The sequence below is a fragment of the Danio rerio genome, chromosome 11, assembly GCF_049306965.1.
Source record: "Danio rerio strain Tuebingen ecotype United States chromosome 11, GRCz12tu, whole genome shotgun sequence".
Lineage (NCBI taxonomy): Eukaryota > Metazoa > Chordata > Actinopteri > Cypriniformes > Danionidae > Danio > Danio rerio.
In genome coordinates, this window is record NC_133186.1 from 3,263,212 (window position 1) to 3,282,448 (window position 19,237).

Below are 19,237 nucleotides of genomic sequence, written 5' to 3' on the forward strand. Positions count from 1 at the left end.
TTGAGCACCACCCTTTAAAATTAGGTTCATTAGTATGTTCTCTTCTGTGGCATGCTATTGTGGATATGGCCCTCGCTGCAGTATGCGTCCCTTATTTTTTTGTTTTGAAAGTGGTAACCCTAATAATAGCACAGTAGTCATTGTTGGCCCAACTGCTCCTTTAAATGTCTAAAAGCTAATTTAATTCTCTTTCTTTTCTCAGCCTAATGATAATTTCCTACAGCAGCTGGGCACTGATGACAATACATTAGCCTCTCTCCAGAGCAGATAATAATGCTGTCAGCATGTGAACACACGGATTTAGTTGTAAAGAAACAGCGCAGGTGATTTGTGGCTCCTGAGAATCCCTTTTTGTTTCGAAAGCTTGCGTGTTTTTGTGTTCATATATATATTGGCGTCAATCAAGGCAGAATTCAGTGGCATAAATGGGTCAGCCTTGCGTTTTGTTTCTGACAGGACTGCTGTAAACTGTTTTAAGATTCTTTAAGATGGAGAAACCTTGCACTTGCTGTCAGTAACGGTCTATTTGTTGTTGTTTTCTGTGGAGCAGAAAATTAAGATTTGGTCTCCGAGCCTGTCAGAGGAAAAAGACGAACATTTTTATTACAGAACACGTCATAGGAGACACTGTGTTATTATTTTTGGGCTGCCATCGCAGGAAATAGAGCTTAAAAATGATCACTTTCAAAAACAGTGTTAGCTTGGGGGGTGCAAAAGGATCTGTAAACTAGATATTGATAGATATTACTAAGCAATAGTTATTTATTCATTTACTACAAGGTTACTCAGAGCATTACTTTGCTACAGCAATCCACATGTAAAAAAAATGAGAGGCTAAATTAAAAAAAATACCATCACTACCTTTACTGCTTTACAATTTTGTCTACTCTAAGAATATTGTCAAATATATTGTCGATCTCAGTTGTAAGAGCAACAAATAATAACTTGACTTCTAGTTGATCATTTGGAAAAGTGTCAGAAGGTGGATTTTTTCAATGAGGCATCTGTTGAGCTGCATCCCAATCATCAAATACTGCAGAAGACCTACTGGAACCCGCATGGATCCAAGATCCTCACAGAAATCAGTCAAGTTTGGTGAAGAAAAAGTCATGGTTTGGGGTTACATTGAGTATGGGGGCATGCGAGAGATCTGCAGAGAGGGTGGCAACATCAACAGCCTGAGGTATCAAGACATTTGTGCTTCATTACATTACAAAACACAGGAGAGGGACAATTCTCCAGCAGGATAGCGCTCCTGCTCATACTTCAGCCTCCACATCAAAGCTCCTGAAAGCAAAGAAGGTCAAGGTGCTACAGGATTGGCCAGCCCAGTCACCAGACATGAACATTATTGAGCATGTCTGGGGTAAAATAAATGAGGAGGCATTGAAGGTTTTTTTTTTTCTTTCTTTTTTGGTCTAAGCAAAGTCAGACCTTACTGTCCTAATAAAATAATTATTAATCAAGACATGATCATATTTTATTTTGGTAAAATAAGTGTAATCTAGAGGCCTTGGCCTTTCATATAAGCCACTTCTGATACCAAATGATCAACTAGAAGTCAAGTTATTATTTGTTGTTCCTAAAACCTAGATAACCGACGAGACTTTTGTCAGGTAGTGTACCCAGAAATAGGGGGTGCTCACATGGTCACCAGTGGAAACTGTATGCAGCCAAACAAAATCATACTGAAAGCTTTTTTTTTTTAGTTCAACTTATAATTTGTAATATAATTTGCAGAGCTGGCCCAAGCCATAAGTGAACTAAGCGGGTGCTTAGGGCCATCCTGGCAACCAGGGAGCCCCAAAGAGTGCATAAAATAAACGACTTTCGTTTTTGTTTTGGTGTTTTGGTTGTGGATGTATTATGTCAATGGATAATGGTGATTATACAAATGCATTAGTCAATGGAAAAACACAATATTTTGTTAAAGGGCAGATTTTTACTCAAAATCATGTAGGTGTTTTTATCAAAAAAGGCTAAATAATCTGCTACTTAGGGAAAGTAAAAAAATATTTGTTTTCGGTTTAAAATAAGAATATTTTATTTAACTCTTTTGATTATTTTGCTTGTGTTACTGAAAAGAAATCACCTCATTTTCAATTATCATTTCTGAAAACAATATTTTTAATCTAAAAAACGATTCTTGCTTTAAGATTTTTTAAAGACACTTGAACTAGAAACAATACAAAAACTATAAGTAAGAAAAGCCTTTTTACGAGTACGAGTGATAAATTTATTATTGTCTGCATTCAGACATTTTGTTTGTTTGTTTGTTTCTGTCAACTTTTATTACAGCTCAGCTTAAAGTTTTGGGTGTCTGTTTAGTTTTGAAGCAAGTAGTCATAAAAAAAGTGGGATTATCTACACTACATCTGGCTTTGGTTTCTGCAGAATAAAATGTGGTATTGTATTCTACAAAAATAGATGATGTAAAATTGCAGCAAATAAAATCAATAATGCGTTTTAGAATTACAGTGTGCGAATAGTCAAGGATTGATGATAATTTGCCATATAGTTTGCGCCAAGGGGGCCCAAATAAAATCCTGTTTAGGGCCCCCTGAAAGCTTGGGCCGGCCCTGATCATTTGTATAATATGTTTTCCTAAACACAGCTCATAACTTTTGTTTTATTAAACTTTTTCTTTTTCACCTTAGCTATAATCTGACATCTGTCTTCTTTAAAATGAGACCAAGCTTAATTCCATGCACCAAATGTTGAAGATTCACATTCAAGTCAAACTTGTCATTTTTGTGTTTATGTTCAGAAAGTAGGGGCGACATTTAAAGAGTTAATAAACAATTATGGCTCAGTTTACATTATAATTCATATGTTTTCATATTATATTAGCAGTAAGTTTTTTATGCAAGATGTACTTGTGTTATTCTGCCTGTTGTGGTGTAAACAGCTGAACTATGTGGTCTCATCTTAGAGGGCACATAAATAATGCAGAAGGTGAATGAACACGAGGATGAGTGTTTGCTTTCATGCTCATTTTCTCATATGTCCAACATTTCTGGAGGGAAAGCGGCAAAGTAGGCTGAAGCGGTTGCCGTGGTGATAAGTCTGGCTCCGCCTCCCGCTCCTTTTGCTCACCCTTCAGAACTTTTGATTAGATTACATTGCATTTCCATTGTCCATGTATGCAAAGGTAATAAAGAACCTTATAGGATAATGCCATGTCAGGATAATCACAATAACCAGTCAAATTAGGTTGTTGATTCAACTCAATTAAGTTGCTGACTCGGTGTGCAAATGATTTTCGTGTATATTTGACAATTGAATGAACCTACTGTCAAGACTTTTCATTTCACAGACACTCTTCTATTCTGAGGCACATGATCACACTTTTTCATCAATTCATGTTTTACTATTTTAATTGCTTAAAAATTCGAAATGTCACTATTAATTGCATTTTGTTAGCGATGACAAAACAGTGTTTGTGTTTATTCAGGATTATAACGCTGAATGGCACAATGTTGTGCCTTTTATTAAATACTACGAATATTTATACAAAGTATAAAACATTAGAAGGATATTTAATTAAAAACAATATAAAGAATGCTAAACAAATCAGTTAAAATCTATCTACTGTATCTACCTATCTGCCTGCCTGCCTATATATCTATCTATCTATCTATCTATCTATCTATCTATCTATCTATCTATCTATCTATCTGTCTGTCTGTCTGTCTGTCTGTCTGTCTGTCTGTCTGTCTGTCTGTCTGTCTGTCTGTCTGTCTGTCTGTCTGTCTGTCTGTCTGTCTGTCTGTCTGCCTGCCTGCCTGCCTGCCTGCCTGCCTGCCTGCCTGCCTGCCTGCCTGCCTGCCTGTGTACCTACCTATCTGCCTATCTATTTATCTGCCTATCTATCTATCTATCTATCTATCTATCTATCTATCTATCTATCTATCTATCTATCTATCTATCTATCTATCTATCTATCTATCTATCTATCTATCTATCTATCTATCTATCTATCTATCTATCTATCTATCTATCTATCTATCTATCTATCTATCTATCTATCTATCTATCTATCTATCTATCTATCTATCTATCTATCTATCTATCTATCTATCTATCTATCTATCTACCTACCTACCTACCTACCTACCTACCTACCTACCTACCTACCTACCTACCTACCTACCTACCTACCTACCTACCTACCTACCTACCTACCTACCTACCTACCTACCTACCTACCTACCTACCTACCTACCTACCTACCTACCTACCTACCTACCTACCTACCTACCTACCTACCTACCTACCTACCTACCTACCTACCTACCTACCTACCTACCTACCTACCTACCTACCTACCTACCTACCTACCTACCTACCTACCTACCTACCTACCTACCTACCTACCTACCTACCTACCTACCTACCTACCTACCTACCTACCTACCTACCTACCTACCTATCTATCTATCTATCCATCACCTGTCTGTCTGTCTGTCTATCTATCTGTCCGTCCATCCGTCTGTCTACTTTCAAACACTTAATAACTCTTTACCTTATTAAAAATGTAAATACAGATCATGAACTCTATTTTTTTTTATCAGGCTGCCAAGCTTCCCATGTCCATCATTATTGTCGGAGTTGGACAGGCTGAATTTGATGGTAAGTGTAATTTTTTTATGTGAATCTTTTCAAAGTTTGCAAGATGTTAGAGTGACTGACTGTAGTATTGGTCACCTAGCAACCGACAGTCAGCAAGGCAAGCATTATGGCATCACATGAGTGCAATGCTCCATACGTTACAATTTATTCAGCAAATGCATTTCCATTTCTAATTATTTGCATTCAACTTTTTTTTTTTTTACCTCAAGTGAATGTTAAAACCTTTTATTTTTCATTGAGGGGTTTTTATTTAAGCTTTGCCATTTTTAAATCACACGTTTGGCATGTGATACTTTTAAATGTATATTAACACGGTTATTGAAGCCCAGCTATTGTAAAATATTAGTTTAGTAGAATCCACTGGTCACATATTAATATGATTTCTCTAAAGGATTTTCATTTCAGTTTCTCTAAATAATGAATCATGATATCATGTACATTGCTCATTGTTTGAAATAATCACCTACAGATTACCTAAGGCCACTGATACACTCAAATACCTGAAAATTAAACAATACAGCATTTTGCTGACCATTTCTGAATTTACTAACCTCTGAGAGATATTTGTAATAATGCGTACGTCTACATGGACACCAATAATCGGATTTTTATGCGTTTAAAGCATACTTCGGATAAAGAATCTACCATATAAACAGGGATTTTTGATCAATTCGATCTAATTAAGGTCATAATCGAACTAAGATCTTTAATTATACCTAAACCCAGCTGAGCACCCCTGAAGTGACAGTGATTTCTCAAACAAGTGCTTCAGTAGCGATTAACAAGGTGTTTTTGCTCAGAGACATGTAATCTGGGGATCATTTAAAGTGACCCACTTTGGACTAACCACATAGCCAAATGTAATTATCAGCTATGTTGTGCGGGTAATAAGCACGTACTGTCATGTCAGGGCATGTAGTGATCTGTGGAGAGAGGCAGAGGGAGACTTTGATCAATATTGAAATAGAGCTTCCTCCCAGAATAACAACATCCAGCGAGGTTTAGATGAGCTCCAGTCGCATGAGGTGAGCAGGTCATGTGGAGCCGGCCTGCTGTTTGAGGAGCTCCTAATGGAAATCTTCCTCTCTGTGCTTTCTTATTACAGAGACCAATTACGTTCAGCTGGTGCATGAGGATGTGGAGTAAATGGTGGCCTTAGTAGATTTGAGACAAACTTGACCCTTTTCAATTGAATTTGGAACGGTGTATGATGTAATATGAAGACAAATTTTGTCTTTTGTGTTGACATATCTTCATTGTTAACCTTATAACTTCTTTCTTAGTTAAAACAGAGTGTAATATTCAATGTTAAATTAAAAGTAACACCCATAAAACAAATTACATTCAGATGGTGCCAGAGCAAAAGAATATGGAGTAATGGGGCGTTAACGCTTCCCATTCACTTTGAATGGGGGATGTAATGTGTTGCCGAACTGCATTGTGGATCCATCGGCGCCACTTCACAGGCGTTGTTTGCTGCAGAAGTTGGGACTTGCACAACTTTTCAAGCGCTCACGGAAACGTCAACCAATGAGATCGCTGTATGCAAACACACCAGTTCAGACAGTGGGCTATTGCTGACTAATTTCATTGGCTGACGCTGCTATGACGATTGCGTCAGCCCCGACTTCAGACACACCCTCTGTCACGCATTGACCCTGAAGCCCTGTGTGAATGGAGAGTAAATGTTGGGCTTAATAGATTTGAGGTACAAAACTTGACCCTTATTAATTGAATTTAGATCTATGCGTATGGAAATATAATTAGAATATATGGAAATGAAGGTGGCTCAGTGGCACTGTCGCTTCACAGCAAGAAGGTTGCTGGTTCAAGTTACGGCTGGGTCAGTTGGCATTTCTCTGTGGAGTTTGCATGTTCTCCCTGTGTTGGCGTGAGTTTCCTCTGGATCCTCCGGTTTCCCCCACAGTCCAAACGCATACGCTATTGGTGAATTGGGCAAACAAAATAACCCTATAGTGCGTTCACACCAGACACGGATGAAGCATCAAGCGCAGGTATTTACATGTTAAGTGAATGCAAAGACGTGAATAGACATCCTGTGGCACCAATGACACAGTTTGTGCAAATGAAGTGGTCCAAGTTGAGCGTTTTGCGCGAACTTTAGCGAACATTCGCACCACACTAACCAATCATGAACTTGCTCTTGTAAAGGTGTGATTATGACATAGCGCTTTGTTCTTTGTGTCCTGAGTTACAGGTATACTTTCTGGAGAAGTTTCTAAACTCACAGAGCACCTCAGAATAGGTCTAGTGGACCCAGACATGGCGCCGAACCAATCTATGCTGTTTTTCAGCCGTCCTAAAGCACATGAAGCACAGCTACTCTTGCAATAAAATCCATGTTAGCCGTTTAGCAATGAAGCTAAAGTCACTAGGCAGCCCTGCATAGATATTTACATTAGATGTCGCCTACACTAATGTTGTTTATTGGAAGGAATGCATAAAAAGAGCCGCCATTTTAGTACAGGATAGTGTGAACACAGCATTAGTGTAAGAGTGTGTGTATGAATGCATGAGTGTATGGGTGTTTCCCAGTGCTTTTGTAGCGGAGGCCACCTAGTGAGTGCTGTGCAGGTAATCCTCACTCCTCAGCGACAAACGGCCATGGTCCTTAGCCTCCTTGTTAGAGGAACCGACTCCCATACGGAAGGTCGCCGGCTGGGTGATGTAGGACCGGCGGAGTTACATTGGTGCCGTGACCCGGATGGGAGTGAGGTTTAGGGGGGTGAGTGCAGCGGACGTCAGCTAGTGAGTGCTGTGCAGGTAAACCTCACTCCTCTGACCTCTAAAAGTGCTCTAGCGACAGATGCTAGAGGCCATGGTCTTTAGAATCCTTAGAGCACCCGACTCCCATGCGGAAGGTCGCTGGTTCGATCCCAGCTCAGAGCGGGTTGGGTGGTGTAGGACAGGCGTGGTTACACTTGTTTGTAGCTGAAAGGGCACTTGCTGCATAAAACATATGCCGGAAAAGTTGGCGGTTCATTTCACTTTGGCAACCCCTGATAAATAAAGGGACTAAGCTGAAGGAAAATGAATAAAGTGAATAACCCAATAAACAAAATTACTTCAATACCTTGTCTTTTCCCCACAGCTATGGTTGAGTTGGATGGCGACGACATCAGGATCTCCTCAAGAGGAAAATTAGCAGAGCGAGACATTGTCCAGGTGACTCCCGTACAGCAGACTGCCTTTCCTTTCTTTCAAAGCCTGTTTAAGCTACAAGCATGCCATGTTAACTTTCAGGTTTTAAATAGCTGTGACTTGTCACCCCGTGTCTTTTTTTTCCAGCAATCAAATCCATTAAGCATGAGAATTTTAATTACCGATTGAGTCACTGTGGAATCGAGGCCTCGTGTAACAGCTCCACACTGTAACCCACATTATTATAAAGCAATTCATTATGCAGGTCCCCAGTGAATGCAACCTGTCATTAGTAGTAATAAGAATATCTCTGGCAGCAACGTGAAGAGAGTTCACTCCTGAGACAATCTTTAACTTGTTTAATGCTGGAAGAGATGATGTGAACGATGATAAAGTGAACGGATTAATGGATGGGTGAAGGATGAATGTGTGGAGAGATGAATGAACAGTGTTTACACTGATGGATTTTTGACCTTGGGGAAGGTTTGATGCATTGAAGGTATAAATGGTGGACGGCTGATGTGAGGATGACAAATGGACGAATGGACAGTGGAATGAATGGAGGATTAGATATCAGGGCAAGAATGAAATAAGGGAAAGCATGGGAAGCATTACTGCAGTGGTCATTGAACAGGGTCTTCAGAACGAATTGCAACTGGTCCCACTTTATATTAAGTGTCCTTAACTAGTTACATAAATGCAGTGCACTTAATGTACATAATGCACTGCTGAACACCTGCGGTGCTCTTGTGAGCTGGGATACGGGTAGGGTTAGGTAAATGTTTGGTGGTATGGGTGGGTTTAGGGATGGGTTAAGGTGTAAGGGATGATCAACAGTGTACTTATAAATGTAAATAGAGAAATTAATTACAGATGCAGGTATTAAATCAAGAATAAGTAGAATTTACAAGAACATGAATTTATACAATAAGTACATTTGAACAAATTAGTTAAGGCCATTTAATATAAAGTGGGACCTTAAAACTAGCATACTAGCAAATAATAAGTTCAATTGAATATTATGTTCAGGAACATTATCAGCGTCAGAGGATCTTTTTGAAATTATTTGAAAACTCAGACTTGTTACTGGATTATTGGTAAATATTAATAATGGATATTAACATCAAATTTAAGAGTCAAAAAATCTTTTATCAGGATGCTTTGATTAGAAAGTGATGGAGAAAACAGGTTGAAAATCTCTGCCGGATGGATGGATGGATGGATGGATGGATGGATAGATAGATAGATAGATATTACCATGGATGGATGGATAGTACTATAGATGGATTGATGGTTGGATGGATACTACCATAATGGAATCATGGAAGGATGGATATTACCATGGATAGATATGGGTGGATGGATATTACCATAGATGGATGGATGGATGGATGGATGGATGGATGGATGGATGGATGGATGGATGGATGGATAGATGGATGGATGGATGGATGGATGGATGGATGGATGGATGGATGGATGGATGGATTTTTACCATGGATTGATGGTTGGATGGATACTACAATAATGGAATCATGGAAGGATGGATATTACCATAGATGGTTGTGTGGATATTACCATGGATAGATATGGGTGGATGGATATTACCATAGATGGATGGACGGATGGATGGATGGATGGATATTACCATGGATGGATGGATGGATGGATGGATGGATGGTGGATAGATATTACCTTGGATGGATATATATTATCATGGATGGATGGGTGGATATTACCATGGATGGATGAATGAATGCATGTATGGATGGATAATACCATGGATTGATAGATGAATGGATGGATGTTACCATAGATGAATGGATGGATGGATATTAGCATGGACGGATGGATGTATGAATGGCTAATACCATGGATGGATGGATGAATATTACAATGTATGGATAATACTATGAATGGATGGGTATTGCCAAAGATTGATGGGTGGATATTATCATAGATGGATGGATGGATGGATGGATGGATGGATGGATGGATGGATGGATGGATGGATGGATGGATGGATGGATGGATGGATGGATGGAAGAAAGGATGGGTAGATATTACCATGGATTAATGGATGGATATTTCCAAAGATGGATGGATGGATGGATGGATGGATGGATGGATGGATGGATGGATAGATGGAAGAAAGGATGGGTGGATATTACCATTGATGGATGGATGGAGATTTTCATAGATGTATGGATGGAAGAAAGGATGGATGCATGGATATTACCATATATGGATGAATGGATAATACCATGGATAAATGGATGGAGGGATGAATGGATGGAAGGATGGATTATACCATAGATGGATGGATGAATGGATAATACCATAGATAGGTGGATGTAACAGTAGATGGACAGATGGATAAATGGAAGAAAGGATGGGTGGATATTACCATGGATGGATGGATGGAGAGTTTCATAGATGGATGGATGGAAGAAAGGATGGATGGATGGATGGATATTACCATATATGGATGGATGGATATTACCATGGATGAATGGATGGATAGATGGATGGATGAATGGATAATACCATAGATGGATGGATGTAAGCGTAGATGGATGGATGGATGGAAGGATGGATATTACCATGGATGAAAGGATGGATTAATATATGTGCACTTTGTTTCTTGCCCCTCACAGTTTGTGCCGTTCCGGGATTACATGGACCGGACGGGGAACCACGTGTTGAGTATGGCGCGACTGGCCAAAGACGTTCTGGCTGAAATTCCTGACCAGTTCATTTCCTACATGAAGAGCCGAGGAATCAAACCCAATCCGGCACCGCCTCCATACACACCTCCAGGACACACACACCACACACAGATCTGAGCGTCTCACACTCAGCTTGCTCTCTCTCTGGAATCGTGGTCTCACTTCTGGGTTCGGCTCCCAGTGTTTGAACTCTCCGAGACACTCGAGGTACAGTGGCGTCTCTGTTTGTGCGCTTTATATTTTTCTGCCCCCATTTTTTCCTGGGATGGACCCGAGGGCAGCATTTTGGGTTTTTTTTGGGTTTGTTTTGGTTTTAAAATATCTATATCTTGGCCTGTGACTGTTTCTTATTTTGTGGACGAGATGACGAGAGGATGGTGAAAGGCGATGTTTGTGGTTTCAAACTTGTGCCTGTCTGTGACTGTCTCAGTGTACCAGGACAAGTGTGCCCTACTCTGACATTTGACCTTACTCCGCATCCGTAAACTAGAGTGTGCACGTTTCAGTGACGTTTGTTTTTTTAGATCCGTATGGCTTTCATTTGGTATCAGCTCAGGCCTGTGTCAGTGCGGGTTTATTATGTTGAGCATCGCTTGTGGAGAATCGTTCTTTGATATTCATTTAGGTTTTTGGGAAAGCATGCATGTGTGATGAGAAAGGTTTTATTTTTACACGTTGTCACACACACCTCAAGTCAATTTTAAAGCACAACTTAGATAATCAGCTCTAAATTGTTTTCCCGCTTGGTATTTTGGTCTTGCTTTCCAGCACAAGTGTCTAAACATTCTTAAATCTTGACATTTTTACTACAGGAAATCACTGAAGGAAGTTTGTTTTTGGGTACAAGAAATAAATCTGCCGATGGGAAATGAAAGTTTTTTTTTTCTGACCACACTGGCATTTTCAACACATGTATGTGTTTGTGTGTGTGTGTGTGTGTGTGTGTATATATATATATATATATACTACCTGACAGAAGTCCTTTCATCGATCCCAGTTGTAAGAGCAACAAATAATATCTTGACTTTTAGTTGATCATTTGAATCCCAATCATCACAAATACTGCAGAAGACCTACAGGAACCCTCATGGTACCAAAATTCTCACAGAAATCAGTCAAGTTTGGTGAAAGAAAAATCATGGTTTGGGGTTACATTCAGTATGGGGGCGTGCGAGAGATCTGCCGAGTGGATGGCAACATCAACAGACTGAGGTATCAAGACATTTGTGCTGCCCATTACATTACAAACCACAGGAGAGGGACAATTCTCCAGCAGGATAGCGCTCCTCATACTTCAGCCTCCACATCAAAGCTCCTGAAAGCAAAGAAGGTCAAGGTGCTCCAGGATTGGCCAGCCCAGTCACCAGATATGAACATTATTGAGCGTGTCTGGGGTTAGATGAAGGAGGAGGCATTGAAGATGAATCCAAAGAGTCATTGCAGAGATGTATGGATGCAGTCCTCCAAGCTCATGATGGAGTCAGACACAATATTCGTTCTGTCTCCACTGCAGCAGGACTTTATATTCTATACTGGACATTATTTCTGTTAAAGGACAAGACTTTTGTCTAAGCAAAGTCAGACATTACTGTCATAATAAAATAATTACAAAATCAAGGCATGATCATATTTTATTGTGATAAAATAAGCATAATCTAGAGGCATTTGCCTTTTATACAAGCCACTTCTGATACCAAATGATCAACTAGAAGTCAAGTTATTATATATATATATATATATATATATATATATATATATATATATATATATATATATATATATATATATATATATATATATATATATATATATATATTTAACATTTATAAGAACCAAAATATACTACCCACAGAAAAGAATAATCATAAAAAGGCATGGACAAGGTGATTTTGGGGCATTTGAGATTCTTTTTTAGACCAAAAAAATTATTCGAGAACATTTAGATAATCATGTCATTTGCGATAGTCAGTTTTCTGGTATTAATTAAATTTACATCCATTCATTAAGCAGATGCCTTTATCTAGAGCAACTTACAAAATAGGATAAAACAAGCATTTCTAATCACCAGAGAGCAAATTACAAAATACAGGTCCAAGATAATTTAGCATTTTTTAGTTTTACAGAGTGTTTGTAGGATAGTGTCAGGTGCTTATGAAGAGGAAAACTATGAACGTTTCCTATTTAACAAGCTATTTTGCACCTGACATGCTGTAATAGTTGCAGTAGGAGGTGAAAAGCAGAATTTTACATTAACGTCTGTGATTTATTGAGTTTTTGTTTCCTAAAAATAGCTCAAAATGATTCATATTTTAGCTTTTTTTTTTTGTTTTTGCAGTGTTTGTAGGATAGTGTCTGGTGTATACCAAAAGGAAAGAAATGAACGTCTCCTATCCTAACAGGCTATTTTGCACCTGACATGCTGTAATAGTTGCAGTAGATAGATTAAAAGAGGAATTTTACAGTCATTTCTGTGATTTAATGGGTTTTGTTGTTTAAAATAGATCAAAATGATTAATACTTTAGCATTTTTCAGTTTTACGGAATGTTTGAGTGTGTGTTGGAAAGTGTCTGGTGCATACGAGGAGGAAAGATATGAACGTCGCTTATTTAACAAGCTATTTTGCACCTGACATGCTGTAATATTTGATGTAGAAGGTGAAAAGCAGAAATTTACAGTCACCTCTTTGGTTTAATGGGTTTTCGTTTCCCAAAAAAATAGCTCACAATTATTAATATTATTATTATTATTTTTTTTAAACAAGTAAAATTCCCATTGGCAGATATTTTCTCATTTGTAAGCTTAAGCTGACTTTATTCTGACTGTCTGAAATGATGACCTCTGACGTAAATGTAAATGAGAATGTTTAGACGTTTGTACAGGAGAACAACAAAAATGCTATCAAAATCATTGTTTGTCGTGCATACAACACTTGTATGAATGCAGAGGGGCCGTTTTAGTGCAACACGAGTGATGTGGTCAGAAATAAGCCCTCAGAATTAGCGCCACACTCTCCATAGCCCATAGTTCATTCGCCAATTCAGTCTTGTGGAGAGGCTTTTAATCAAACGAGAGTGCCTGATGCATCTGATCTCCACCAGTACAGGGCTGAATGGAGGAGATGGTGTAATGGAGCGCATTACAGTCCAGTCTGGGTATAATAACCATGAGCATTTAGCCCCCTGACTGCGCTTTTGCCTGTACATTATCTCCAGATGTGTTTCTGCCAACCCATAGAGCATCAAAACATCCCAGTCCCATTTTCATTTCACTATTTTGTTTGTTTATTCATCGCGTTTAAAAAATTTGCATTGATTTTGAAGAACATTATTGCTTATAGTTTTTAAATCTTGTGTTTTTAGTTAAAGTACACTGTAAAAAATGATCTGTAAATGAGCAGTTTCTGTATTTTATGATGCATGTTTTACTTTTCCCTGTTTATTTAAACTTTTGAATTGCATTATAGGACATTGGTCTTTCTTCACAGCAACTTTTAACCATGAAAAGTTTAAAAAAGTGACTTTTATGAACATTTTTAATAGTTTGAAGTGCTATATTGTCAGGGTTTGTGTTGTATATTATGCTACAAACACCCTGTAATAACTTGCCAGCGCATTTTCTGTTATCTTACACATTTATTTCTCAATATATTGAGATATTTTATAATATATATTTTATATTATATTATTTAAAACAAGTAAAATGTCAATAAAAGTCCCTTTGTTAAACTGTAAAGTAAAATTTTCAACATCAAATGTCCACAGAGCAGAGATCAACGTCCCATAATGCAATTCACAACCGTAAATAAACGGAAAACACTAAATATGGAAAGTGTTCATTAACAGATATGTTTTACAGTGTAAATTATACTGTTCTAGTCATTTTTGTTGTTTGAATAAATACAATTTTTACACACAATAAAACCACATTATTAAACACCACTTCTTTTTCATCCTCAGAATGTCAAGAATGCATTTTAATTGCCGAATTATGTTTGTTCAATTTTAAAATGGTGTTTTAGATTTAAAGGTGTGGTATGTACGTTTTTGACTCTTGTAGCACATAAAATTAACATAATATGCTTGCAGATATTTGAGAAACTTGCCAAGTGAACATATGTGTTTGTCTGAAAAACAATGCTAAAGTCCGAAATTCTGCATTTAAAATGTGCGGTCATTGTTTTGGTCTCTATAACCAGCCTACTGCCAGTTTAGGCAAATTTTATATCAGCACACCAGGTTGCAGCGGACAAAAATCAACTCAGACTCATTCTGAAAACGTTGCCCTATATACATTTATGGAGCGCGTCAAATACGTCCCAGGAGGTCCTTTTTTTTATTTGCAGTTTTTGTTTTTGGGAATCCACCAGGGGTCGCTGTGTAGACTTTGTGAGATCTCAAACTTATCTTGCGAGTGTCATTAGCGCCTGCTCTTCTTGCGTAAATCCACCAGAGACCACTGTTGACTGACTGCCTGACTGATTGACCGTTAACCCCACCCACCCTCTTCCCTAAACCCAACCGATAGTGTTTTTAAAAGCATCGATTGACCCGTCCACCTTCTTCCCTAAACCCAACCAACAGTGTTTTGAAAAACGACAGAGAAAAAGACAAGCCCCCTGATTTTTACCATGGTTTCAGATTTTACCACATTCTCACTCTGTTATTTACTTTTTTTGCCTTTTGTTTTTGTCTTGCCTGCTGTCTGGAACCATTCTTTGCCAGACTGGAACCCCGTCATCACGGTCAACTCCTCTTTACGTCTCATGTCTGCTGATGTATGCGACAAGCTACCGGACAAACTGTTAACAGCCTCCACATGGAGGTAAGCAGTCAGCTGCTAGCACGGAAAGGAACGGCGTCATACGGCCCTGTATCGTTCATTTTAAAGACGAAATGCAGCCATCTGTACATCTGGCTACATAATTCGCGATCTCCAGAAATGTATATAGGGCTATGTTGTCAGAATGAGCCTATGTTGAGAAAAACAGAGTATTTAATTTATTGATTTAAGTCTTGATGGCTGACACACTGTATGCGTGCGCTGGCAAAAATACGAAGATAATGGCAGCCTCTGAAATGAGTCGCAGATTCAGAGACGTGTATGCCTTAATATAATATTAATGAGGCCTCTTTGAGAAATAGGTTAAAAAAACAACATATTTACGTCATTCAAAAAAATCCACATTTATTTCACTTCTAATTTTACTCCTGATGAGGGAAAAATTAGTTATAAAGACCTCTTCAACTAAAAATTACAACTAAAAGCGGCATATGTAGTACCCAAATGACATCATCGAAAACAACTGGCCCATTGACCAAAGTAAATTTTTTTAATAGCTTAATGTTGTGCTTTTTCTTTTTTACATATTTCACAAAGAGGCATCATTTACAATATATTGAGCCATCATACATGTCTTAATACCCAAAGTGTCCATTTAAAATCATCATGAGGTGGTTTTGAATTAGCAAACAACATTAATAATATGAACATAAATATTGGCTGAGGGGCTTGCAGCGAATCTGGCAACCCACATTTGCGTTGAGTCGCAAAAGGAGGGGCTGGATCAGGGGTGGCCAACCCTGTTCCTGGAGAGCCTCCTTCCTGCAGATTTCAGTTGCAACCCATATCAATCACACCTGAAATAATTAATTAGGACCTGAACACCACGTGGTAATTACAGGCAGGTGTGTTTGATATGGGTTGCAACTGAAATCTGCAGGAAGGTGGCTCTACAGGAACAGAGTTGGCCACCCCGGTCTGGATAAAAAAAAAACATCAAATATTTTGAATTTGGACTGCAATACCTAGATCATCCACTAGGTCTATCCTACATACAGCACCTTTAAATCAGTTGATTTTCGTCAGTTTAATTAATTAGATTTTTATTATTTGCTTTTGTGTTTGATTAAATCATACTTTTTGTTTCAGATTGAATAAACAGTTCATTTTCTAAACACCATATATCCAGGCTGATGTCACGAAGAAATGTAACTGCTTTACGTTTTGTCAGTTTAGAGGGTAATTCATACAAGAAAATGTTTGATTTTTAAAAGGAGGTGTGGCACTTAACCACGCCCCTAAACCCAACCATCACTGGAGATGAGCAAATTGGAATGACAAATTAGATTGTACAGTTGCATAAAAAGTTACGAATTGCAGTGAGATAGCGTTGCATATATCACATTCATAAATTTCCTGCCCACAGGAGAATCTTTGGAAATTCGCTACTTTTAAAGAAACACAAAACCAAGCTGCTAAAACCTTCATCCCAAACTATACCCTTTGCAGATGGCCGAAACTAGTTTAACTATGCATATCATCTAATGATTTTAATACGCAGAGGCTTGGTTAGACCTCCATTACATGGAAATCAATCCAACATTGTGGAGCATTTTCTAAATCTAGCGTTTTAGGATGTTTTATACGCACACTTTGTAATTATGAACAGTTTCACACTTAACTAAAAGCCAAGCTGCCTCGTTTTGGTTTGGGAAAAGCGGTAAAACATTACAAGCCAATTACTCGCAATGTTTACACCGCAAAGAGGGTTCAGAGATCTTCACAGGAGCCATTGATGTTGGATGAATAGGATGTTTTTCTAAATCACACCGCAATTGTCTTCAGACATTTCAGTGGCTTGAAATTAATGCCCCTTTTTCAGTAGGAACTGGATGCTTTTTAAGCTGTTCATCAGTTCTTTGTTATTCGTGAAGTCAGTGACATTAGTTCCCTCTTTTTTACTAGCAGGGATGCCATTGTTCTTGTAATATCTGCTGAAAAAGCTTGGATCTGGTGAATTAGCACATGGGATGCTATCTAGAAAAGCACACAAAGGAGGTTCAGGCTTTCTGCATATTCCATAATCGGAGATCTGACAGTAGTGTAAACACCATCACTGCAAGCCGCTTCATGCATTTTGATGACTGCACCGCTGTCCAGTGTTATGTTCCTTTACAAAACATTGAATTCAGAATATTATTCATACATTCATTTTCTTTTTGGCTTAGTCCCTTTATTAATCAGGGGTCGCCACACCGGAATAAACCGCCAACTCATCCAGCATATATTTATACAGCGGATGCTTTCCTCTCCACAACCCAACACTGGGAAACACCCATGAACTCTTGCGTTCACACACATCCACTACGGCCAGTTTAATACATCTAATTCCCCTATAGCGCATGTGTATGGACTTGTGGCAGAGAGAAAATACAACTCCACACAGAAATGCCAACTGACCCAGCCGAGGCTCAAACCAGTGACCTTGCTGTAAGGCGATCGTGCTACCCACTGCCCCACCATGACACCCCCTCAGAATATTATTTCTTCACCATATGCATAAACATTCAACATGAAGGTCCACGTTAATTTTATAAAACACCCCAAATTTTAGTTTGTTGATTAAATTGTTGCCAGTTGTTACAAAAAAAGATAAATATTGCAGAATAAATAAATAAATAAATATATATATATATATATATATATATATATATATATATATATATATATATATATATATATATATATATATATATTGTGTGTATATATATATATATATATATATATATATATATATATATATATATATATATATATATATATATATATATATATTGTATATATATACTCTGTTTTATATATGTATATATATATATATATATATATATATATATATATATATATATATATATATATATATATTTATTTACTCTGCAATATTTATCTTTTATATATATATATATATATATAAAACAGAATATATATATATATATATATATATATATATATATATATATATATAAAAATATATATATATATATATATATATATATATATATATATATATATATATATATATATATATATATATATATATATATATATATATATATAAAACAGAGTCTTGTGAACTTGTTTAACTTCATAAGGGTCAGATATTTAACTGTCCTGATGTGCTTACACCAGCCAGATCTCACAAGGAAACATAACTATTTTACGTTTTGTCATTTTAATAGCTAATTCGTACAAATCCCCCCCCCCACCCCCCCCCCCCCCACCCTACCGTTATTGCGTGTTAAGCAAATCGTACTAAACTGTACGAATGAGATCGTACGAATTCATACAAAGTGAAATATATTTATAAACTAATTTGGAGAGGATCACGTGCTTGCGTCCGGTCCCGCATTATTCAATTTATGGTTCAACCAGGCGATTCCTAAGCCACTATAAATACCCTAAGATTCACATAACAGCCATCTTCATCCACCCCTACTCCTCCACCTTTTCTAGATGGGTGGCACGGTGGCCCAGTGGTTAGCACTGTTGCCTCACAGCAAGAACGTCACTGGTTCTAGTCCTTACCAAGCCAGACGACGTTTCTGTGGGTTTACACATTCTCCCCGTGCTCACGTTCTCCGGATTCCCCGGTTTTCTCCCACCGTCCAAAAACATGCAACTTAAGTTAATAGACTAATCCAAATCAGCACCATAGACATGCTCCTAGTAAGTAGTGATCTTTATAAGATGGAACAGGTTCTCGATACCCAGCCCTATTATACAGTGTCAACAGAGATCGTTTTTCTAAACACAATACAAACAATGTCTGGATGAGGAGCGTTTTCATTGTAAAATGGCATTTTAAAATATAATGGACAAGTGTAAGTGACACCATAGGTTAACTAGTATTAATTGCTATTTTTCTGCCTTTTTATTA

The 19,237-nt window shown here is 37.8% G+C and overlaps 1 protein-coding gene across 2 annotated transcripts in view; it reads left to right on the top strand.

Moving 5' to 3' along the window:
* The window catches only part of cpne5b (copine Vb), a 219,343-nt gene extending 207,205 nt beyond the window's left edge, over positions 1 to 12,138 (top strand). The window contains exons 19-21 of one of the 2 annotated variants that reach the window (XM_017358211.4): positions 4,575 to 4,632; positions 7,745 to 7,818; positions 10,452 to 12,138. In XM_017358211.4, coding sequence (XP_017213700.1) covers positions 4,575 to 4,632; positions 7,745 to 7,818; positions 10,452 to 10,640 — 321 coding nt within the window. In that variant the 3' untranslated portion in view covers positions 10,641 to 12,138. 2 annotated transcript variants of the gene reach the window in all.
* Positions 12,139 to 19,237: the final 7,099 nt, after the last annotated feature.